The 25,970-nt window shown below is 47.1% G+C and overlaps 1 protein-coding gene across 2 annotated transcripts in view; it reads left to right on the top strand.

Annotated features, from left to right (window-relative positions):
- ptprn2 (protein tyrosine phosphatase receptor type N2) overlaps nt 1-25,970 on the top strand; it is a 1,093,281-nt gene that overhangs the window by 1,051,079 nt on the left and 16,232 nt on the right. The window contains exons 20-22 of one of the 2 annotated variants that reach the window (XM_085987557.1): nt 1,016-1,069; nt 1,343-1,407; nt 4,390-5,847. In XM_085987557.1, the coding sequence (XP_085843683.1) occupies nt 1,016-1,069; nt 1,343-1,407; nt 4,390-4,478 (208 nt within the window). In that variant the 3' untranslated portion in view covers nt 4,479-5,847. Of the gene's footprint in view, nt 1-1,015; nt 1,070-1,342; nt 1,408-4,389; nt 5,848-25,970 lie in introns of those variants that run through there. The other variant, XM_085987555.1, reaches the window with a different exon arrangement.

The raw sequence follows: 25,970 nt of genomic DNA, 5'->3' as shown, positions 1-25,970 counted from the left end.
ACCTCACCGAATGCTCCATTTAACATCCCCCCCCCCCCACTTGCCACGTCTTATCATTTCCAGGGAGCTTTGAGGCGTTACTGGTGTCACTAGAGAAATGCGGACCTCAACCGGTAGTTCACCGGTGATCCTGCGAACTTTTGAGTGTCAACGTGCCAAAGTATTTGGCTTTGAACGTTGGTTGAACCGGATTCGGTTGGTGGTGCGTCAGTGATTGTCAAAACGGAAGTAGCATCAGGTTGAAGAAGCCCGGTGGACACAATGGGGCAGCGTTTTCTGACTGCAGATAGATATACAGTTGATATGTCTAATTAATTTATTCCTTGCGCCCAGAGGGAGCAAATTTGCACTTTAAAGGAGATTGTGAGACTAAAACAGAGCAAAAATTAACATCAATGTGTGAAGGACTCTTTTAAATTTTAAATTATGCTAAATATGACCCTAGCCTGATATATTTTCTTGCTGTGTGCCACAGAATTTACTAACAGTGCTCGCTCTTTAAGTGGACAAACTCTTATGTTGCCAGCTCATTAACAGTTGCCAGTGTCATTTTTGTGATGTTGCAGCTAGTAATATGAGCCCAGTTGCATAGTCACAAAAGTGATCATTGGAAACTGTGACTCTGCAGCAGGGAACAATGCGGAAAAAAAAAATCCTTTCCTTGGCCTCTAACGACCTTTGACTTTTGCTTGCTAACGGTTTGCATGATGGTTTTCTCTCTTGAGCTGAAGGCTGGTTTGTATCACTAATGGCTATTTTTTTTTCCGTTCCGTTACTTTGCTAGGGTGAGGACAAAGTGCTTTTCTATTCAAAAACGCACACACACACACACAAATCACACAGTACTTTTAGTCAAAGAAAAAACTTAACGGGTGTAATTCAGTTGTTTGGCGGTGATGAAGTTCAACGTCGCCTAGCGTTAATGTCCCAGATTTGCATTGACGGGCACGAGCGTTCATTTAAACGGGCGGTGTGGGTTGCGTATTTGAATTGAATCTCTTCTGTTTTATTACAGAAAGGTAAACAAGTGCTACAGGGGACGCTCATGTCCAATAATTGTTCACTGCAGGCAAGTACATTTTCTTTGTGAATTATTTTTTAATTTAAAAAAAAAGGGGCAGGGGAGGGGGGGGAAGCCATATCTACAGACCCCCCCCCCCTCCCCCCACTGAGGAACAACAGCAGTTCCCTGCTGAACAGCTGATTGAGAGAGTCTGGTAGATATTTCCCTTGCACGAGTTAAAAGTAAAGAGGCGGCAGCAGCTGTCTTGTGAGTCTGAATGGCACAGTGCTGATAGCGATTTTTTTTTCCACCCTCCCTCCCCTCTCTTATTTTTGACAGTGATGGCGCTGGAAGATGTGGGACCTACATTCTGATTGACATGGTTCTGAATAGGATGGCCAAAGGTGAGAGTCGATGGCTTCTTTTGTTGTTTCCTAGCATGTATATGCATGTGTGTGTGTGTGTGTGTGTGTGTGTGTGTGCGGTGGTGGTCTTGTTGCCCTGGAGACCGTAGGCACTCTCATTCAAGAGACGGCCTGAATGAGAATACGTTAAAAGCAGATTGTGCCCTTTGCTGAATGGCCTATGGTTATTTGCACTGCCATAGTGATCGCTGAGTCAGTTCATTCCAAAATAAAGGCTGTGCGCTGCAGATAATGGTTGAGTGTAATTAATAATAACAAAAAAAAAGGTTTTACCGATAAAAGAAAATAAGCTGCATAACAGAAGGGTCCAATTGTATTGAAAGAGGAGAGATGGTTAGAAGACTGACCATGTGACATTTAAGTACAAGATAATCGTACTGTGTCAATTATCTTTCAGCTCCCACAGTCCTTTTACTTGGTCTGTATTGGAAGCCTTTTCAAAGTACCAGAAATGTGGACAATGGGTTTCAAGTAGCCTGCTTTCCACTAAGCGATGTGCACTTGTATTTAAAAAAAAATCTATTAATATAGTCGTTGCTTCCAGCCAGAATGCTACCCGATGGTAAATACAGAAAAGCACAGCAGGTCAGGTGGCATCTGACCCAGAAAAGTTGCCTTTGCATTGGAGGACTGCAAGGCGACCAGAGGCAGGCCTTTCTCAGGCCAGCTATAGCAGCACGAAGAGCGCATCTACTGTATCAGTCTGCTCTCTCTATTTCACATCAAAGCCCAGCAAGCTGACAGAGACCGGCACCCGGCCACAAATGGGAAAAGTGAAAGAGATCAGTCTCCCCCAAGAGATGAACAGAACAAAAAAAAATGGTCAAGTGAGGTTGAGAAATGGAGAAATGTCCAGGTACGACCCTTGATCAGATCTGATCAGGTTCTGATGAAGGGTCCCCACCTGATGCAGGAACCCGCCTTTCTCTTTTAGACGGTGACTAGCTGGCTGTGCACAACGTGCGGGCCATGGCTCAGTTGGTGGCACTCTCTAAAGTGCTGACTAAAAAAGCAAGATCCTGGAGCCCCTCTGCAGGGGAGCTAGCCTGAATGATAAACTGAGGTCTCCGCCTGCCCTCTCAGGTGGATGTAAAAGATCCCACGACACTATTTGAAGATGAGCCGGTGGTTCTTGTGGTTCTACCTAATACTTATCCCTCAACCAGCATCAATACAACACATTATCTGGTTATTACCATATCACTGTTGGTGGGATCCGCATTTCCCAACAGTGACTACATTTCATTAGCTATAAAGCACTTTGGGACGTCCTGGTGTCATGAAAGGAGCTATATAAATTCTTTCTTTCTATTTCCAATATTTACTATTTTCATGTCAGATTTTCAGCATTGGCTGAATCTGCATCTGCACCCGCCCATCGAAAAAACAAAAATTGACTGGGTGGAGCTGAAGGTTTCAATTGAGCTACTGAGTCTGTGTCTACTGAGAATCGATGTATTGCAGGCTGGTGCTGTGAACTGGAACAATGGCAGATATGGTGCAAGGATGAGCCTGCAAACAATTAATCGAGTTCTTCCATTCTCTGCATAGCTTCGCCTAGCCAGAAGTGAAAGTGCGGCATTGTTGAGGCTGTCTGGCAATTACTTTATAAGAATAGGAAAGAAATGTGTCCGGCATTACACTTGTTTGGAAAATGAGTTAGCATCTTGAGATTCTTGTGGTTCTTGCGCCTGAAAATGGTTTTGAAGAATGGAGTTGACTTTATTTTTAAGTGGTACATTGAATGTCATTTATTTACCTCATTGTACCATACAATGTCAAACTGCATTTCAAAGCATGGGCTTAGTGCTTCCACAATGCAAAGGAAGTCATGTGAAACTGGGCAGAAGGAATGAAGAAGGTTTCTCCAAATTGGTCACCCCCATTTTGTCATTGACCTCCTCTCCTTTTGCCTGTAGTGTATATGGTTTGAAACCCTCTGACCTGAAGGTTTGTCTCTTGTTCGAATGGAAAGATCAAAGGGCAGAGTGGGCATCTAAACCCCCCCCTGCTGAGCTGGGTCTTTCCCAGGCTGTCATACTGAGAGGCAAGCAAAGACTTTGTTCTGAAATTAAATCAAGCCCGGCTTCTAAGGCCCAGGCTCTCATTGTCTGGGCTAAAAAAAAAAGTTTGAGGCCGAAGAAAAGATCTTAGTGTTCATTTGCCGATCAAAGGCTGAAGTTGTGGACCCCTAAATCTCTCTTGCCATTTCTTTTTTAACAAAAGAGTGTGATGCACAAGTGTGGGACATTGAGAATGGCCCTTGCTTTTCTAATGCTGTAGGAATAGTATTAATGGTGAAGAGCTTTGCAGCAGAGGCTGAAATTCATATTGACAAATGATTGGTCTGAGAAGCTGATCATTGCAGACATACATAAGGGAATAACTCCTTTAACCTTGTGGTTTCTGTAACAAAAACAGAGGAGGTTAAGATCTGTAAATAAACCCAGTGCAGCGGCAGAGAAAGTGGAAATTTCTGACGCTTTCACCATGGCAAAGGACAAAGTAGGGCAGAAAGCAAGACAAGTTAAATATTTTAGACAGAAGACTGCAATGTCTGTTACAAAGTAAAGGGTAGTTATTATGTAAATAAACCAAGCAAGATCTACATTTGATCTAAAAGAAATATTAACAGTGATGGGAAGGCTAAGAGGGGTAGTGGCAGTGCACAGACCACAAGAACAAATCCTGAACCCACTGATATGAACGTGAGGTTATATACACGAAGGAAGCACCCTGGAATTAGAAAATATTTCATTAGATAGTTTTAATTAAGTATTAAAGTGATGTCTCGCCTGCTTTTAGGAACAGAAATGTTTATGTTCAGACTTTGGCCCCAATTTTAACTCCGGGTGGGTTTTGGGTGGGTGAGTAGCGTGGTGTGATTGGAAACTCGCTCGTTGCTCCTTGAAATGACCACCGAGCCATTTTAACTCCCGGGCTTCCTTTAAATCCCGCCAGCTGGCTTTGCCCCTGGAACAGGTAGGAAGTCGGTGGGAAGCAGCGGAAAGTCACACGGCCTGGAGAAAGTTGCAGGATCGGTATCATAGAATCATAGAAAGTTACAGCACGGAAGGAGGCCATTTCGGCTCATTCAAATTCAAATTCAAATCAAATCAACTTTTATTGTCATTGTTAGTGCACAAGTGCAGTACAACGAAATGTAGGCTTGCGGCTCCCGAGAGTGTACATTTAGATTAAGACATTTAAACATTCAACATACATTTGGCTTGTAATACATTAACATAAACATAACCATAATAAAGTGCATTGGCAGATGTGCAGGCTTTAGAGTTTATATGTGGAGTTCAGTAGGATGACAGCCCTGGGAAAGAAGCTGTTCCTAAATCTGGTCGTACGGGTGCGAATGCATCTGTAGCGTCTCCCAGATGGCAGGAGGGCGAACAGACTGTGGCTGGGGTGGGTAGGGTCTTTGATGATGGACCGTGACCTCTGTAAACAGCGTTTCTGGTATATGTGCTCTATGGTCGGTAGCCGGGTGCCGGTAATGCGTTGGGCAGTTTTGACTACCCGCTGCAGGGCTTTCCAGTCATAGTAGCTACAGCTGCCATACCATACTGTGATACAGTTTGTCAGGATGCTCTCTATTGTGCAGCGGTAAAAGTTAGAGAGGATCAGGGGTGACAGGTTACATCCCTTCAGCCTCCTTAGGAAATATAGGCGCTGCTGGGCCTTCTTCACCAGAGAGGAGGTATTGAGCGACCAGGAGAGGTCTTCCGTGATGTGGACTCCGAGGAACTTAAAGCTGTCCACCCTTTCCACCACAGCCCCATTGATGTGGATGGGGGTGTGACTTCCGCCTTTAGACTTCCTGAAGTCCACAATGATTTCTTTGGTGTTTGCGCCGACCAACAAAGAGCTATCCAGCCTAATCCCACTTCCCAGCTCTTGGTCCGTAGCCCTGCAGGTTAGAGCATCCCAAGTGCACATCCAAGTACTTTTTAAATGTGGTTAGGGTTCCTGCCTCTACCACCCTTTCAGGCAGTGAGTTCCAGACCCCCACAACCCTCTGGGTGAAGAAATTTCCCCTCAAATCCCCTCTAAACCTCACCCCAATTACTTTAAATCTGTGCCCCCTGGTTTTTCACCCCTCTGCTAAGGGATAGCAGTCTATAGCTGCTTATAAAGGTGCCAGCACTGTCAATGTTCTAGTTACAGCCAGCTGAAACCTGAAGATACCCCCACTTTACACTGGGTCTTCCTGGGTGACAGCCTTAGCAAATCGGCGTCAGATTTATCCTCGAGTCGCCTCAGGCTGGGCGCGACCCATGTGTTGAGAATGGGTGCTGCTAGCATGGGTCTCAAATAGTGGTAAAGGCATTATTCTCTGCGTAGAAACATCACTCTGCTATTCTCCGAACGTTTGAGTAAACCAGCTACTTCTAGTTGGTAATACTGCCAAAGGGGGGGGGGGGGGGGTGGGTGTCTCACGTTCAGGAAGACGGGGGGGGGGTGCCGAGCCTGCAGCAGAGGAGGCCTAAGCTTTCCTTGTGGGGCCCGGAGGAGATTGCCCAAATTTCTAGGCTATTATCTAAACTGACACGCCAGTGCAGAACTGAGGGAGTATTGTATTGTCCGAGGTGTGATTCGACAGATGAGGTGTTAAACCAAGGTACTGTCTGCCCAACATTAAAGCCACATGAGAAAAATGGTACGGTTGTTATTCTGGAAGAATCAGATCAGTGGACCATCAAATGTGTTAGTAACTGTGTTAAAGGAGTGCTCAAAGCAATTTTATGAAAGCCTGTTCACTAGGAAATGAAACCCTCAAACTGTTTTTATTAAGAGAAATACTATCCCTGTAAACAAGTCTCAATTAAAATTAAGTTTTTGCATTTTGTGGAAGTGGTTTTTTTCTCTTAGCTTTTGTCACGGTAATATCTCAGAGACCAGAAACTCTGTAGGGGAGAAATTGGTCAGCGAACTAGGCGCAGAACAAGTAGGCCCGAAGCCTGATCGAAATTGGACCTCGCGCCTTATTTAAACTGGACCAGCAATCTGTGGAAGCCCGCTGCAGACGCCAGGCAGCTTCGCTGGGAATGCCATCCTGGCAGCGGCCCTCGGGTAGGTCCTGGGAGGGCGTGGATGTGATCGGGCAGGGGCCGAGCTGGGGGGCCGACATATGGTCTTTGGGACTGCTGTGTAAGATAAGTATTATTTTACAAAGTGCACCTTTTTTGTTGACGGCTGACAGCGGTCCCTTTAAGGCCCGCAGGTTAGGCCGCATGTGGACCAGGTTACCTCTGAACGCAGTAGGCCCTGCACCGGTTGCATTCAGCGCTGCTCAATTTCGGGTAGGAGACCTAAATGAGGGATACCCAAAGGGCCTGCGCCCGTTTCGGGCACGGGGCCTTGGACGCCTATTTTAGAGCCTTTACCGATATGCCGGGTCCCGTGCCATATTGGATGCTTAGGTGCACGTATTACATCTGTACAATTGGCACGGCGCCGATGAATTTCTAGGCCGCTAACTTCTACTCAACAGGACGTGCAGGACATTTGCTTGGGTTCATTGATCAGGATAAAGTTTGGCTAATGGAAAACATTATTTTTGCAAACTCAGCAGGAAACTGCCCTGTGAGAAAAAAAAATGCATCAGGTTCCTCTGGTAGAATTTTACCGTCAGTGACCCACAGAGCTACCCTGCTAAACCTTACAGCTAAAATATAAATATTCAGGAGTCACTGCCTTAGATCCAATAATTGGATTTGGTTATTTGCAGAGATGTGAGTTCTGTCAAGATTCTGTGTGTAATCCACCATTAACTCATGTTGTCTTAAACAGCCATGCCATAGAGTTTAACAAAATAAAAACTGTGATATATTTCCTGGGATTTGCTTAGCAAAGATATTTTTTTTTAAAACATATTGGGCCGGATTTTCCGACCCCCACGGGTGGGTACGAGGTGTGTACGCACCCATAGGGGCTGCGCAAGTGCCGGGTGATGTAAGAAAACTACTAGGCACTTGGTCTGAGTATTAAGGCTTTAATCAACTGTTTTTCAACATGGAGATCTAGTTGTGTCCTTCACTAGTTCCTGTTAAAGAATGTCCTGAGTAAGCTGGGCCCATGCCCGAGTATTTATACTCTCCCTGGACAGCGCCACCAGCAGGCCGCCCAGTATTATTTCATAAGTCATTTCCACATGAATGACAAGATTCATGTCACCGGGTTTAGGCATGCGAAGCGCACACGCTGAAACCTGGCACTTGCGATCTGTCAAGAATCCTCATGACCGATCTCATGCCTGCCCGGGAACAGGGCCTCCGCGGGCAGGGAGTGGCGCTTTCTGCACAATTTCCGCCCGCTGAAAACCTTTAAATATCTTATGCCTGAAGGCCTGCTTTTACCAGCGTAAGAGTTAAAAGAAAATTAAAAATTTTCACTGATTTATAATTGAAAAATACTTTTAAAAAAGGTAAGTTTATTTTTAGCCCCGTAAAAAACTTTAATTATTTTTTATTTAATTAAATTTTTGTTTAAAATATTTAATTTAATGTCATTTTAAATGTGATTTAAAAAAAAAATTATTTAATGTTTTACTGTGTTTTTTGAGTGATCCCCATTCGTACTTTTGACAGATCCGTGCGTAGAGACCTGTCAAAAGTGTGAAGGGGGTTTCCCTTCTTTGATTGGTTCCCCGTGGCCCACGTGATCCCAGGGACGCTTGCGAACCGCCTGCGCCCCGGGGATACCTGGGCCTCTGCGCGCGCGGACCAGGAGAGGCCCAGGACCGCAAGCCTCGGGACCTATGGAGCCAGCAGGTAAGTGCGTAGATTTTTTTCCGATCGGAGGCATCCGCCCGCAGGAAGCCTCTGATCGAAAATTCGGGCCCGATATTTAATTATAATGCACTTCCAGCTGTTCCATACAATTAAATGTTTACTGTTAAACGCAGCAATTTGTTATGATCTGGAATGCATTGTCTGAAAGGGTGGTAAAAGCAGATTAAATCGTAGCTATCAAACAGGAATTGGATATATACTTGAAGGGGCGAAAATGCACAGGGCTATAGTGAAAGAGCAGGGCAGTGGGACTAATTGGGTAGCTCTTTCAAAGAGCCAGCACTGGGGCCAGTGCCAGGGGTAGTCCCCTGGACTAGTTTTGATCGCCTATGGGGCTCCATATTTTATTTCTCCCTATTTGACCTAGAATTTTATCTGATACTTGGCCTCTCCCAGGAGATTACGTGGCTTCCAGATGGGGTGGGGAGTGTATCTATTGTGATGCACAAGGCATCGCAGTTGTATGGGGCAGGCTGGACGGACCAGAGGGTCTCTTCCTGTCCATCATTGTTTGTATGAGGAGAGATTGAGTAGACTCGGCCTATATTCTCTAGAGTTTAGAAGAATGAGAGGTGATCTCATTGAAACATACAAAAATTTCTTACATGGCTTGACAGGGTAGATGCAGGGAGGATGTTTCCCCTGGCTGGGGGAGTCTAGAACCAGGGGTCACAGTCCCAGAATAAGGGGTCGGCCATTTAGGACTGTGGTGAGGAAAAATTTCTTCACTCAGAGGGTGGTGAATCTTTGGAATTCTCTACCCCAGCGGGCTGTGGAGGCTCAGTCGTTGAGTATATTCAAGACAGAGATCGATAAACTTTTGGATATTAAGGGAATCAAGGGAATTGGGGATAGTGCAGGAAAGTGGCGTTGAGGTAGAAGATCAGCCATGATCTTATTGAATGGCAGAGCAGGCTGGAAGGGCCAAATGGCCTCCTGCTCCTATTTCTTATGTATGTTAGGGAGGAGAAATTAAAAATATTCAGTAAACTAAAAGAACTGGGCAGTATTATTTTTTTCCCCTTTGGCAGTATTACCAACTAGAAATAGCTGGTGTACACAAACGTTCGGAGAATAGCAGAGTGATGTTTCTACGCAGAGAATAATGCCTTTACCACTATTTGAGACCCATGCTAGCAGCACCCATTCTCAACACATGGGTCGCGCCCAGCCTGAGGCTACTCGAGGATAAATCTGACGCCGATTTGCTACGGCTGTCGCCCAGGAAGACCCAGTGTAAAGTGGGGGTATCTTCAGGTTTCAGCCGGCTGTAACTAGAACATTGACAGTGCTGGCACCTTTATAAACAGCTATAGACTGCTATCCCTTAGCAGAGGGGTCAAAAACCAGGGGGCATAGATTTAAAGTAATTGGTGGAAGGTTTAGAGGGGATTTGAGGGGAAATTTTTTCACCCAGGGGGTTGTGGGGGTCTGGAACTCACTGCCTGAAAGGGCGGTAGAGGCAGGAACCCGAACCACATTTAAAAAGTACTTGGATGTGAACTTGGGATGCTCTAACCTGCAGGGCTATGGACCAAGAGCTGGGAAGTGGGATTAGGCTGGATAGCTCTTTGTTGGCCGGCGAGGATACGATGGGCCGAAATGGCCTCCTTCCGTGCTGTAACTTTCTATGATTCTAGACGCACAAGAGCTTAATATGAGGGATTAAAGTAACTGAGTGGGCAAGGGTCAGTAGACATCAAAAATCACAACAGAAAATGGTGAACAATTTATACCAAGTAATTTACAGCAGTCAGAACACTCCCCGGTATTTTTATTTTAAATTTATTTTTTACTTATTTTGATTTTGATTAAAAGAAAATACAGAATTATTCACCCGAGTTGAGGTTTCCTCTGTATTTGTGGTGAAAACATACTTTGCTACAAAGAGTGCTATCCCCGAATGAATAAAAGAAAGAACTTGCATTTCTATAGCATCTTTCAGGACCTCGGGACGTCCCAAAGCGCTTTACAGCCGATGAATTACTTTTTGAAGTGTCGTCACTGTTGTAATGTAGGAAAACGCAGCAGCCAATTTGCACACAACAAGCTCCCACAAACAGCAATGTAATAATAACCAGATCATCTGTTTTATTGATGTTGGCTGAGGGACTGATATTTGCCAGGACTCCCCTGCTCTTCCTCAAAATAGTGCCATGGGATCTTTTACCTGTGAGGGCAAACGGGGCCTCGGTTTAGCGTCTCATTCAAAAGATGGCACCTCCGACGGTAGTTCCCTCAGTACTGCGCTGGAGTGTCGGCCTAGATTGCGCCCAAATCTCTGGAGTGGGACTTCACCAACAATCTTCTGACTCAGAGGTGAGAGTGCTACCCACTGATGTCACATCCATATAATAATGTAGTAATCATAAAAGGAAGAAATGGTTGTATTTATATTGTGTCTTATCAGATCATCAAAGCATTTCAAAGCTTTATTTTTGAAGTGCAATGTCTGTTGTTATGTAGGCAAGTATGGCAGCCAGGCTGCAGCAGCAATGTTCCGTGAACAGCAACACGATAAATGACCAGTTCATCTTTTTTTGCAATGGTATCATTTGAGGGAATACTGTTAGATAGAATACCAGGAAAACTCTCGTCTCCTCTTCACATAGTGGCTTAAATGGCTAAATGAACAGGTAGATGGGACTTGGATGTAACATCCCATCGAAAGGATGGCAACAGCGCAGACTCTCTGGGTAGATTATGTACTCAGGTCCTGGTGTGGTTGTTGAATCTGCAACCTTCTGACCCAGAAACAGGAGTGATATTAACTGAGCCAAACTGACACACTCATGATGAAACCACGACAAAACAATGAATCAACAATACCCGTATTGGATAAACAATGAGGATGAATAAAAATAGTTAACAGGCAAAATGATTACTACCAAGAGAGCAGACACTAGTAGCATGCAACCTGAGCGTCAGCTGTGGCTCAGTGGGCAGCACTCTCTAGGTGGGAGGGGCTAGGAGTGAGCCAGGTGTTACTGGTTGCCTAATTGCAGCTGGGTGTTGGAGGGAGTTTTGTAAAAAGTTAGTGGTAGGTTTTGGGGTGTTTTCAGGTTTTAGGGCCTTTTTGGCCCACAAAAAACAGCCAGATGGCTGCTGAGGGGTCCGGAGTGTCGGGCCCCTCAGAGGACAATATTCCCGAGAGGAATTTGATTAGGGAAGAAACTGTGGTGGGAAGGGGAAAAAAAGGCTCAAAGATTTGGGCCGGGACCTCAGGAGGTTTGGTAAAGAAAATACGGTGGTGGTGCAGTGTGAAGATAAGAAGATTCGAGCCTGGGATATAATCCAGGCAGTTCATGAGGACTGTGGCGAGGGAAGCTGCTTTGCCTGCCGACCAAAGCCGAATGTGGGATTTGAGGTGACGGTCAGTGGCCGCGAGGAGGTGGAAAAACTGCTACTCAGTCTGAAAGTTGGTGAGAAATTCTTGGAGGTGACTCTGCTATATTCAGAGGAGGTGGTGGTTTCATTTTTGAACTTGCCAGTGTACATTGAGGACGAAGTGCTGAGCAAAAAGTTGGAGTCGTGGGACATTAAAATCTGTTCTGAAATAAAGAGGAGGTACTATCCGGGAACACGGGTAGCAGACGGAACCCGGTATGTAAAGGTGCAGTTCCCAGAGGGGGTGAGGTCATTGCCGTACAGTATGAAGTTCGAGACACTGGAAGGAGTGCAGTACTTTCGTGTGCTGCACGATAACCAAGTAAAGGTGTGCTACTATTGTCTGGGACATGACCATCTCGTAAGAAACTGTCCAGATTTGTATTGTTACAATTGCGGTGAGAGGCGGGGAGTCGGATATCTTGGTGAGCGGGAGGGGGCAGGACGGGGAGAGGGAGCAAGAGGCCGGAGCCTTAAAGGGACAGCAGGATGGGATCGGCAAGATAGAGACGCCAGAAGGGAACAATTTAGGTGCGCCATTGTCCCATGGAGAGAGGGAACAGGGTGCGAGGGTCAGAGGTAGAGATGTGGTCGAAGGGAGCGGCACAGTGGGAGAAACTGCAATTGCAGGAAGACTCTCTGTGGGAGATGAAGAGTCTGACGGGAGCAGGATTATGTATTGGACAAGGAGCAGGCACGGGGTTGCAGAAGAGCTTGAGTGTGAGGAATTAGAGGGGGACAGAGACATGGAAGTCGGGGGTGGGGTGGCATCATGTGAAAAGGGAAAGGTTAGTGAGGGGCAGAAGGAGGAAGGAAGGGCAGCTCCTGGCCCCAAACCTAATGCAAGGAAGAGGCTGAAACAGCAGGGAAAGTTTAAAGAGTCAGAGGCTGCAGGAAAAAGCAACAACTGCCCGAGAAGTTGGGAAGGAGCATGTGAGGAGGGAAGGGCCAGAGATTAAATGATGGGGAGATTATCAGGCATACTTCCCTTCTTTGGAGCCATGATAACATTGGTCTCGATTAATGTGAACTGACTGAGGGGTGAGAAGAAATTGCAGCAGTTGTTGCAGGGTTTTAAAGGTACGGACTTGTGTCTGCAAGAAACCTTTTGGGATGAGGATATCCTAGAAAGAGTTCAGAAGGTTTGGAAGGGAGAGGTGTTTGCGAGTTGTGCAAACAATAACCGTAGAGGGGTGGCTGTTTTGGTGAGTCCGTCCATAAAAGAGAACGTTGCCTTGATGGACAAGGATGCTGAGGGGAGATTTTTACGGCTAAGGGTAAAAATGGAGGGATTTAATTGCGATCTCTTTAATATCTATGCACCGAACGACCATTGCAAGCGTCGCGAGTTTTTTCGGGGGTTATTCACTGAAGCGGCAGAAGTGGAAAATCCTTGTATAGTGGGGGATTTTAATGTATTTTTATCTCGGATGGACATTTCAGCCCAGATGACCTTTAAGGGTGATAACTCCAGAGGGATGATTGTAAAAATGATGGCAAATTTAAATTTGAGAGACTTATGGAGGGACTGGAACCCCATAAAAAGGGAGTTCTCCAGATCAGGTTGGGTGGGTGATGTTTTAAAACAGAGCCGAATAGATTTTGTGTTAATGCGGGAAGGGTTAAGTTCTGAGGTGATGGAGATTTATTATAAAAAAGTATTTTTTAGTGATCACTCGGCTTTGGTTCTTAGAATTAGGAACAGCAGAGTTAAGATCGGTCCAGGGGTGTGGATTTTAAACAATCAATACCTGAAAGAAATTGCTTATAAAGAAGGGATATAATAAAGGATGCTTGGAAGGAACCTTTGTTCTTGAAAGAAAGAAGAGTTTGGTGGGATAGTTTCGGATATGAGGTAAAAGTTTTTTCGGTACGTTATGGGAAAAAGAGGGCGGCAGCTAACCGGCATCAAGAAGAGAATATAAACAAAAGGTTTACGGATGTCTGTAAAGCAGTTGACGGAGGGGATAAGGGAGCGGAGACTAAGTTCCGGGTGCTAAAGGAAGAGTGGGAATTATTGCAAGCTGAAAAATGCAAGGGGGCCATTCTCCGTGCAAAGGCTAGAGATGCATTGGAGGGCGAAAGATGCACTAGATATTTTCTAGAGCAAGAGAAGCTGCGACAGAGATTATCGTTAATTGAAGAGTTGAAGGTTGGGGAGAAGATCATTCATGAAAGTGGGGAGATTTTAGAGGCGGCTAGCAGCTTTTATCAAGAGTTACATACTAAAGAAGACATTTCCAATTTGGCGATGGAGAAGGTTACTGCTTTTATTGAAGAGGGTTTAAAGGAGGATGAGAGAAGAATGTGTGACAAAGAAGTAGGATTAGCGGAAATAAAAGTAGCAATAAGTGGAATGAAGGGGGGGGAAAGCCCAGGGTCCGATGGACTAAGTGCAGAATTTTATAAAGAATTTTGCGAGATTTTAAGTCCATTGCTCTTAGAAGTTTTTATGGAAATTAAATTTGAGGGAAGCCTGGCCCCATCTATGAGGAGAGGGATCATAAGCTTAGCTTATATAAAAATAAAGGGGATAGACGGAATCTGAAGAATTGGAGGCCCATCACATTATTAAATGTGGATTATAAGATCTTGGCGAGGGTTATGGCAAATCGTTTGAAGGAGGTGTTACCGCAGATAGTTTGGCCCTCTCAGTCCTATGGAGTCATAGGCCGGGACATCGCAGACACTGTGGTCTCAATCCGAGATGCGATAGAGCTCATGGAAGAGAGTGGGAGGGAGGCTTATGTATTAAAGATAGATCAAGAGAAAGCCTTTGATAGGGTCTCTCATGAGTTTTTATTGAAGGTTTTGGAAGCATTTGGTTTCAAGGAAAATTTCATTCAGTGGATAAGGATTTTTTATTCAAACATATTTAGCTGTGTTAAATGTAATGGTTTTTTATCCAAGTATTTTCCGATACAGAGATCAGTGAGACAGGGTTGTCCCCTGTCCCCATTGTTGTACACATTGGTAGCAGAACCATTAGGTTACATGATGCGAAAGAAACAAGGTGTAGTTGTGTGGTAAACCACTGTTTGTATTCCACTGTGTACATGTCTGTACATGCCTCGGCTGACTCCTCCCACGAGTCCAGGTATAAAGGTTACTGCTCCACAGTCCCTCTGTATTCTGGACTGGTCGACCACTCGAGGCACACCTTCATTCTCTTGTTAATAAAAGCCTGTTAGTTACTCGCTTAACCTCAGTCTTTTGAGTGATTGATAGCGCATCAATTTTATTAACAAGATTTTTTTATAATGGAGAAGATCCTCACACCAGCATGCCTAGACTTAGACCATCGGGAGGCGGACGCATCCACCAAGTTTGCTCACTGGCTTAGGTGCTTTGAAAAATTCCTGATCGCCTCCGCTGCAACAGTCAAATCGGATGAGGACAAACTGGATGTCCTGACCTCCAAAGTGAACCACTGAGCGTACTCGGTCATCCAGGACGCGACCTCGTACACGGCTGCTATCAAGCTCCTCAAGGACCAGTACACGCGCCCAGTGAACGAGGTGTACGCCAGGCACCTCCTGGGGAGTCGTAAACAACAACCTGGGGAATCGACCGAGGAATACCTTCAGGCACTGTCTGTGCTCGGCCGGGCCTGTGGTTGTAAGGATGTAAAGGCCGCCGTGTACACAGAGGAACTTATCCGGGACGCTTTTGTAGCGGGCCACAGGTCCAATTACACCCGACAGCAACTGTTGGAGCAGAGTGACCTCGACCTCAACAAGGCCTCTGAACTCGCACTATCATTGGACGCAGCCTACCGGGGCATGGATGTCTACTCCTCTGCACCGTGGACGCCGCGGGGAACGACAGCCTGGGACACGGTAGGACCGTCTCATAGCGCCGTGCCACCCCAGCCACATCCCAGCAACGGCCCAACTACCGCAGCAGTGTCCCAAGGCCAGAAATGCTACTTCTGTGGCCAGGCCAAACACCCCAGAGCGCGCTGCCCGGCAAAAAATGCGATCTGCTCGGGCTGCGGGAAGAAGGGACACTACGCCAGCGTCTGCAGGGCCAAAGCCACCCCGAACCCCAGCAGCGCCGCGTGTGGGCCGTGCGGGCCGCCATCTTGGGCCTCCCCAGCCATGTGCGAACCACCGGAACAGCAGCCATTTTGGACGCCTCCAGCCACATGGGGATCATGGACGCCGCCATCTTGGACGCCAGCCGGGACGCAGCAGGCCCCCAACACCACCTCATCTGATACCCGCAATGACACACCGACCCCTACGCTGGCCTCCGTTACGCTGGACCAAGCGAGACCGCACCAACTGGCCCGGTCCACAATGGACATTAAGGTAAATGGTCACGAAACAATCTGCCTTTTTGACTCTGGGAGCACGGAGAGCTTCATCCACCCCGACACGGTGCGGCGTTGCTCTCTCCCAGTCCTGCCTGCGCACCAGCGGATTTCTATGGCCTCCGAGTCCCAGTCGGCGGACATTGGCGGCTACTGCGTGGTGACACTCTTAGTAGACGGGACTGTGTACGATAATTTTAAACTTCTGGTCCTGCCCCACCTCTGCGCTGCCGTTCTACTGGGGTTAGATTTTCAGTGCCACCTTAAAAGTATTACGATGGCATACGGTGGACCCCTCCCCCCACTCACAGTCCGCAGCCAGCAGCGTCCAAATTGCCCGCCGCGCACCAGGTGCAACCTCTCCACACTCAGAGTCACCCCCCCACCCCCCCCCCACTGTTTGCTAACCTCACCCCCGACTGTAAGCCCATCGCCACAAAGAGCAGGCGATACAGTGCCGGGGACAGGGTTTTCATTAAAACCGAAGTGGAGCGGCTCCTGAAGGAGGGGATTATTGAGGGCAGCACCAGCCCCTGGCGAGCCCAGGTTGTGGTCGTTAAGACCGGCGAGAAGCAGCGCCTGGTCATCGACTACAGCCAGACAATAAATCGCTACACCCTGCTGGACGCTTACCCACTCCCCCACATAGCTGATATGGTCAACCAGATCGCGCAGTACCGTGTCTTCTCGACCATTGACCTGAAATCAGCGTACCACCAGCTCCCTATCCGCCCTGAGGACCGCCAGTATACTGCCTTTGAGGCAAATGGCCACCTCTATCACTTCCTTAGGGTTCCCTTTGGCGTCACCAACGGGGCCTCCGTCTTCCAAAGGGAGATGGACCGGATGGTCGATCAAAATGCGTTGCAGGCCACTTTCCCATATCTGGACAATGTGACCATCTGCGGCCATGACTTGCAGGACCATGACGCAAACCTCGAAAAATTCCTCTGCACCGCCCAACTCCTGAACCTGACGTATAACAAGGAGAAGTGCATATTCCGCACAACCCGCCTCGCCATCCTTGGCTGTGTTGTGGAACACGGAGTCATCAGTCCCGACCCCGACCGGATGCGTCCCCTTATGGAACTCCCACTGCCCCACTGCCTCAAGGCCCTGAAGAGGTGCCTAGGGTTTTTCTCCTATTACGCCCAGTGGGTCCCCTACTATGCGGACAAGGCCCGTCCGCTGATCAAGTCCACCTCTTTTCCCTTGATGGCAGAGGCCCGCTTAGCCTTCCACCGTATCAAGGAAGACATTGCCAAAGCCACCATGCACGCAGTGGACGAATCCATCCCCTTCCAGGTGGAAAGCGACGCGTCCGACTTTGCCCTGGCCGCTACCCTTAATCAGGCGGGGAGACCCGTGGCCTTCTTTTCACGAACCCTCCAGGGCCCGGAGACCAGACACTCCGCTGTTGAGAAGGAGGCCCAGGCTATTGTGGAGGCTGTGCGTCATTGGAGGCACTACCTGGCCGGAAAACGATTTACCCTGCTCACTGACCAGCGTTCAGTTGCTTTTATGTTTAACAACAAGCAGAGGGGCAAAATCAAAAACGACAATATCTTGAGGTGGAGAATCGAACTTTCCACCTACAATTACGAGATCTTGTACCGGCCCGGGAAGCTCAATGAACCCCCGGATGCTCTATCGCGTGGCACCTGCGCCAGCGCGCAGATCGATAGACTGCGGGCCCTCCACAATGACCTCTGCCACCCGGGGGTCACCAGGTTCTTCCACTTCATCAAGGCCCGCAACCTGCCTTACTCCATTGAGGAGGTCAGGACCATGACCAGGAACTGCCAAGTCTGCGCTGAGTGCAAACCGCATTTTTATAGACCAGACAGGGTTCACCTGATAAAAGCCACTCGCCCCTTCGAGCGCCTGAGCGTTGATTTTAAAGGGCCTCTCCCCTCCTCCGACCGCAATGTGTACTTCCTGAACATTATTGATGAGTACTCCCGTTTCCCGTTCGCCATCCCCTGCCCGGATATGACCAGTGCCACGGTCATTAAATGTCTGAACGACCTCTTCACCCTGTTCGGTTTCCCCAGCTATATCCATAGCGACCGGGGCTCATCGTTTATGAGCGACGAACTCCGCCAGTACCTGCTCGCTAGGGGTATTGCCACAAGCAGGACCACCAGTTACAACCCCCGGGGGAACGGACAGGTGGAAAGAGAGAATGCGACAGTTTGGAAGGCCGCCCTGCTAGCCTTAAAGTCTAGGGGCCTTGCGACCTCCCGCTGGCAGGATGTGCTCCCCGATGCGCTCCACTCTATTCGGTCACTGCTCTGCACTGCCACTAACGCCACCCCTCACGAGAAAATGTTTGTCTTCCCAAGGAAGTCCACATCGGGGACATCGCTACCGCCATGGCTGACGTCCCCAGGGCCGGTCCTACTGAGAAGACACATGAGGACCCATAAAACGGACCCCCTGGTCGAGAGGGTCGACCTCCTCCACGCCAACCCCCAGTATGCTTACATTGTGTACCCGGACGGGCGGGAGGACACAGTCTCCATACGAGACCTCGCACCCACGGGGGCCCCAGTAACCCACTACCACCCCCCCCCCCCACGATCCAATATCCACCCCCAGCAGACGGCACGCCTGGGCCCCGCGACCCGCTCGACACCCACGAGGACTACACACCAGTGTCCCAGCCTACGCGGGACTCGACGCCGGAAGCTTCACTACCCCTGCCGTCGCCACGTCGATCACAGCGGCAGACAAGACCTCCGGAGAGACTCCAATACACAAACTTTTAATACGCTTCACCCCGCCGGACTCATTTTTAAACAAGGGGTGAATGTGGTAAACCACTGTTTGTATTCCACTGTGTACATGTCTGTACATGCCTCGGCTGACTCCTCCCACGAGTCCAGGTATAAAGGTGACTGCTCCACAGTCCCTCTGTATTCTGGACTGGTGGACCACTCGAGGCACACCTTCATTCTCTTGTTAATAAAAGCCTGTTAGTTACTCGCTTAACCTCAGTCTTTTGAGTGATTGATAGCGCATCAAGTTGGGATTGTGGTCCCCAGTTCTGGGCTGGTGTCGGTGATACACCAATATGCAGATGACACAACCTTAACATTGAGAAATGGGGAGTCAGTGAGGAAAGCTATGGATGTAGTGGAGGAATATTGTAGAGCTTCAGGAGCCAGAGTGAATTATAGTAAGTCCCAATGCCTGGTTGCAGGGAGGGGTAGGGGGGAATGGTTGGGGGATTGTCCCTTTAAGGTGGTGGAGGTTTTGGAAGTTCTGGGGGTGCATATGGGGTGCAAGAAAGACAGGGATGAAGTGGATCGATTAAATTGGGAACCGAAGGTTATGAAAATTAAAAAGATTTTGGGAAGATGGGAAAGCAGGTGGTTGAAAGTGCAAGGAAGAGCGACAGTGGTGTCTGCCCTCCTGCTATCTAAGCTATGATACTTATTGACGGTGGAGGATATTCCGGAGTGGGCGGAAACGTCCATCCGAGAGGCTTGTGTGAGGTTTTTATGGGAAGGAAACCAGCCTTGGTGGCTTACAATACCATCATTGGACGGAGAAATCAGGGAGGACTCAATTTCCCAGAGATTGATTTGAAGAAAAATCCTTTAGAATCAAATGGGTGAAGAGATTTCTTCAGAAGTCAAATACAAGTTTTTGGAAGAGTTGTTTTGAGCATTTTTAAAAATGAAGTGGGATAGGAGGGCAGGGGATATTGTATATGGAATACAATAATATGTTTTTGAAATCGATTAAACTTCTCCCTAGGTTTTATAAGGGGGTTGTAGAGACTTGGGCTTAATTTTAAAAAGTGTGCAGTTTATGTCCAAGGGGCTGAGGAATTTTTAGAACAGCCCTTATTTTTGAACAGGCGGGTCAACATCGAAGGAGAGGTTTTATTTAATCAAGCTTTTATAAAAGCTGGGATTATATCTGTGAAAGATGTATTATACGAGGTGATTCCAGGTTGGTTGCCGGAAGCGATAGTGAGGGACATGGTGTGGGAGGAGGATCAGGAGGTAGAGGAAAAAGCAATAGGAATTATGTATGAGAAGATTGTGTGGGCAATCTCCAAAGGAAGTCAAATGCGTCCTGCTTTTCAAGCTTTGTACTGGAGAAAGGGGGAGAGTTGGTCCAATTTGACAACTGTAATACTCGAGATTTCTATGAGGTATTTAGAGAATGGAGATTCAAGACACCTGCTGGTCAGGAGTTTTGGCAGAGTACATACCCACAGCTGGACTTCAACAGGATTTGGAAGGGAGTGTGGGCGAATTTTAAATGTCCAGAGTGGATTGAACTTGATTTCAAATTGGCTCATAACCGGATTTTTACCATGACGGTCTTGTGCAAGATTGGGCGAGTGGAGGCGGCAACTTGCCCAGTGTGTGGGACACGGGATGAGACTCTGTCCCATTTACTGGTGTTATGTCCACAGTTAAATGACTTTAAGTACTATGTTCGACAGTTGTGTGAAGCTTTTTTGCTGGGTAGGGACCGAAGAGCGAGAATGGGAATCCCGTGGGACTCAATTTTGAGATGGGGATTGCAGGAGAGTCTGCCCGAGTCTAGCGGAGCGGCAATTAATTTAATGTTCAGTTTGGCTAGATTTGTGATTGTGCAACGAAGGAATGCTCTGTTTTTTAAGGGGAGGAGAATCAATCTAAAAGAGTATTTTAAATATAAGCTAAAAGATCATTATAAGGCTCTGTGGATGTTTTATTCAGAAAGGAATTTAAGGATAGTATTTTACAACCAATTTTTAAAGTACAATCGATTAATATGTTACAGGAGACAAATTAAACTTCAGGTTCTGATGTTAAAATGTGGTGGCGGAATGGCTGTGCAGAGCGGCGGAATTGATTTGTATCATACAATGAAATGATCAAGATGTTGTAAATGTTCTTAATGTTCAATAAAGTATATTTATAAAAAAAAAGTGGGTAGCACACTCCCCTCTGAGTCAGAATGGTTGTGGGTTCGAGTCCCACTCCAGAGACTTGAGCACACAAATCTAGGCTGACACTCCACTGGAGTGCTGCACTGTCAGAGGTGCTGCCTTTCAGATGAAACGTTAAAACAAGGCCCTGTCTGTTCTTTCAGGTGGACATAAAAGATTCCATGGCATTATTTCAAAGAAGAGCAGCGGAGTTATCCCCAGTGTCCTGGCCAATATTTATCCCTCAATCAACATCACTAAAACAGATTATCTGGTCATTATCACATTGCCTGTTTGTGGGAGCTTGCTGTGCGCAAATTGGCTGCCGTGTTTCCTACATTACAACAGTGACTACACTTCCAAAAGTACTTCATTGGCTGTAAAGTGCTTTGAGACGTCTGGTGGTCGTGAAAGGCGCTATATAAATGCAAGTCTTTCTTTTATAAGAGGTTCTACAACTAAAGAAAAAGAACTTGCATTTACTTAGCACCTTTTATATTCTCAAGACATCTCAAAGTGCTTTACAGCCAATAAATTACTTTTTAAAGTGTTTTGCAGGCAAACATGGCAGCCAATTTGCATACATCAATGAAATAATGACCAATCTGCTAGCGTTGGCCAGGACAGTGGGAGAACTCCATTGTTCTTCCTTAAGTAGGATCTTTTACAGCCACCTAACAGGGAAGGGTTTGGTATAACACCTCAGCCAAAAGATGGGCATCTCCAACAGTGCAGCAATCCCTCATTATTGCCCTTGTGTATCAGTCTGGATAATGCGTTCAAGTGCTGGAGTGGGACTTGAACCCACAACCTTCTGACTCAGAGGTGAGAGTGCGACCCACTGAGTCAAGGCTTAGACCTAATCACTAAACGTAATGGGGATGAATTTCCATGGGGTGTACTCCCGCTTGTCTGCTGTAACTCCAGCGGAAAAGCTGCAGAAACCTCGGGAAAACAATTAAACTGCAGTTTACGGAGCTTTTCCTGTGTTTCCGCGACATGCAGAAGTTACCAGCGGAAATTTACTCCCAGTGACTTTGATAGCAACTTGCATGGACACGCCAACGGGCTTAAAGGATTGAAAGCCAATACATCCCCAGTCAGTGTGGTGCCCGTCTTCAAAAAGGGAGACAAAACAAACCTGAGTAACTACAGCCCAATTAATCCTACATCAAGAACTGGCAAAATAATGCAATTGTTCATTTGGGACGAAATTGAGGAAATAACTTAGTAAGTGGCACCTAACGGTTTCAGAAGTGGCAGATCTGGGGAAAGGTAGCACAGTGGTTATGTTACTGGAACAATAAGACGTGGACTAATGATCAGGCGACTATGAGTTCAAATCCCACCACAGCAGGGGAATTTAAATTCAGTTAATTAAATAAATCTGGAATTAAAAAGCTAGTATCCGTAATGGTGACCATGAAACTATCAGATTATTGTAAAACTAATGTTCTGCCATCCTTACCCGGGTTGGACTCCATGTGACTCCAGACCCACAGCAATGTGGTTGACTCTTAAACTGCCCTTTGAGTTGTACCAAACTGCTTCAAAGCAGTATCACCACACAGACTGCAGCGGTTCCAGAAGGTGGCTCACCACCACCTACTCAAGGGCAATAAGGGATAGGCAATAAATGCTGGCCTTGCCAGCGACGCCTGCATCCCATCAATGAATAATAAAAAAGATCCTACACGACCAAACTCCTTGACTTTTCTGAGGATGTGACATCCCAGATGGACGATGGAAAGCCCTATGAACATAGCACACCTAGGCTTCCATAAAGCCGATGATAAAACTCCACCTAAAAGGCTATTAAAATAGTTGGTACTAGATATAACTTGGAGGTGGATAAGGAATTAGCTAAAAAAGAATAAGTGGGCACTAGTGGATTAATGTCCAGTTGGGCAGATGTATTGTGTGGTGTGCCCCAGAGATCAGTGCCAGGACCTCTGCAGTTTCTGATATAAATTTGCTGATGATACAAAGCCAGGTGGCAGTGTCAGATGTGAAGAGGCTTCGAGGGGATCCAATTAAATACATATTTTGGTTCTGTCTTCACAAAGGAGGACACAAATAACCTCCCAGAGATGTCGGGGAACATAGGGTCTGATGAAAGGGAGGAACTGAAAGAAATCAGTATTTGTAGGGAAATGGTGTTAGGGAAATTGACGGGATTGAAGGCCGATAAATCCCCAGGGCCCCATAATCTACATCCTAGGGTACTTAAGGAAGTGGCCCTAGAAATAGTAGATGCATTGCTGATCATCTTCCAACATTCGATGGAATCTGGAACAGTACCCATCGATTGGAGGGTAGCTAATGTTACCCCACTATTCAAAAAAGGTGGTAGGGAGAAAACAGGGAATTACAGACCGGTAAGCCTGACATCAGTAGTGGGTAAAATGCTAGAGACCATTATAAAAGATGCAATAGCAGAGCACTTGGAAAACAGTGACAGGATCAGACAAAGTCAAAATGGATTTACAAAAGATAAATCGCGCTTGACTAATCTACTGGAATTTTTTGAGGATGTAACTGGTAAAATAGATAAGGGAGAACCAGTGGATGTGGTGTACAGTATTTGGACTTTCAAAATGCTTTCGATAAGGTCCCGCGTAAGAGATTAGCGTGTAAAGTTAAGGCACATGGGATTGGTGGCAAGGTATTGACTTGGATAGAGAACTGGTTGGCAGACAGAAAGCAAAGAGTTGGAATAAACGGGTCTTTTTCCGAGTGGCAGGCAGTGACTAGTGGGGTACCGCTGGGATCGGTCCTTGGACCCCAGCTATTCACAATATATATTAATGATCTAGACGAGGGAACTAGATGTAATATCTCCAAGTTTGCAGACGACACAAAGTTGGGTGGGCGTGTGTGCTGTGAGGAGGATGCCGAGAAACTCCAGGATGATTTGGACAGGTTGGGTGATTGGGCAGAAGTATGGCAGATGCAATATAACGTGGATAAATGCGAGGTTATCCACTTTGGTGTCAAAAACAGGAAGGCAGATTATTATCTGAATGGCAATAGATTGGGAGAAGGAGAAGTGCAACGAGACCTGGGTGTCCTTGTGCACCAGTCGCTGAAGGTAAGCATGCAGGTGCAGCAGGTGGTTAAGAAGGCAAATGGTATGTTGGCCTTCGTAGTGAGAGGGTTTGAGTACAGGAACAAGGATGTCTTGCTGCAGTTGTACAGGGCCTTGGTGAGACCACATCTTGAGTATTGTGTGCAGTCTTGGTCGCCTTATCTGAGGAAGGATGCTCTTGCCATGGAGGGAGTTCAGCGAAGATTCACCAGGCTGATACCTGGGATGGCAGGAATGACGTATGAGGAGAGATTGGGTCGATTGGGCTTATACTCGCTGGAGTTTAGAAGAATGAGAGGGGATCTCATTGAAACGTATAAAATTCTGACAGAACTGGACAGACTAGATGCAGGAAGGATGTTCCCGATGGTCGGGGAGTCCAGAACCAGGGGTCACAGTCTAAGGATAAGGGGTAAGCCATTTAGGACAGAAATGAGGAGGAATTTCTTCACCCAGAGAGTGGTGAACCTGTGGAATTCTCTACCACAGAAGGCAGTAGAGGCCAATTCATTAAATATATTCAAGAAGGAGTTGGATATATTTCTTAAGGCTAAAGAGATCAAGGGGTATGGGGAGAAAGCAGGGACAGGGTACTGAATTTGGATGATCTGCCATGATCTCATTGGGTGGCGGAGCAGGGTCGAGGGGCCGAATGGCCTACTCCTGCTCCTATCTTCTATGTTTCGACAGGCTCAGTGAGTGGGCGAGAACATGGCAGATGGAATATAATGTGGATAAATGTGAAGTTATCCACTTTGGTAGAAAAATCAGAAAGGCAGAGTATTTCCTGATTGGGGAATGCAGATGCTCAAAGGGACCTGGGTGTCCTTCTACATGAGTCACTGAAAGTGAATGTGAATGTGCAGGCGCAGCAAGCCATTAGGAAGGCAAATGGTATGCTGGCCTTCATTACAAGAGGATTTGAGTAAAAAAGTCTTACTCCAATTAAAAAGGGCCTTGGTGAGACCACACCTGGAGTACCCTGTACAATTTTGGTCTCCTTACCTAAGGAAGGATATACTTGCTGTTGTGTATGTACCTTTAAGAGAATAACTGGTCTCAGACTGCAGTACCGGCAGTGACCACCCCTGTATAAAAGGCGCTAGTGAGCCTCTGTAGTTTCAGTTTCCCGATTGACTTCAATCAGTAAAGACTTGTTTTGTTCAACTCCTGCTGTCCGTGTCTCAATCATTCACGGACATAATACTGGCGACGAGCAGATACGAACTTACCTACAGTCTGCACCACCTCCTGGGATCCATTCCTGCAGCGAAGTGAGCAGAGGTCGAGGCCAGAAGGAAGAAAGAAGCAGTAGAAACGGGCGTCGACCGTGGGCATCCGCCCCTGTGTTAGCGGAGTTGAAGATTGCTGGAGAAGCTGTCGAAAGCGGGGCCTGGTTCCTGTCGATGGTGCTTCAGCTAATCGGGCTGGTGACAGGTAGTACACTGATCCTTCCTGGGCTGCGGCGGTCGCGAACTCGAGCGGGTGGCTTGCAACGGGGCCGAGCAGCGTTGTCGGGAAGAGGAGAGAGAGAGGGTGGAGCACACAGGGCGCGGCCGGTGCTACGAAGCCGGGCTGCGTATAGACCCGAGAAGAGGGAGGCAAGAGTCCCACAGGGTTGTTCCACGACGGGAAAATAATAATAAAAGAAATATTAAACGCGCAAGAAACCGCGAGGAGCTTGCAACGGGAACCGCGGAAAGCAGCGCTAGCAACAGCGGGGAAGAAGGCAAAGCGCGGGAGGCGCCATCTTAATCAGCGGGGAAGAAGGCAAAGCGCGGGAGGCGCCATTTTGTTAAATCGGGGAAGAAGGCAAAGCACGGGAGGCGCCATTTTAGATTTTCAAGATGCCGAAGACTGGCTGTATCACTGCCTTTGATAATACAATAGAGGACGGGACCATGTATGTGGAAAGAGTCGAGGTATATTGCGAGGCAAACGAAATAGCCGATGAGAAAAAGGCATCGGTATTGCTAAACTTAATGGGCGCTAGAACGTATGGCCTATTGC

Source organism: Somniosus microcephalus, chromosome 5 (genome assembly GCF_052327205.1).
Source record: "Somniosus microcephalus isolate GS21.2 chromosome 5, FLI_Smic_1.0, whole genome shotgun sequence".
Lineage (NCBI taxonomy): Eukaryota > Metazoa > Chordata > Chondrichthyes > Squaliformes > Somniosidae > Somniosus > Somniosus microcephalus.
This window is presented reverse-complemented; position numbering and strand designations above follow the sequence as displayed.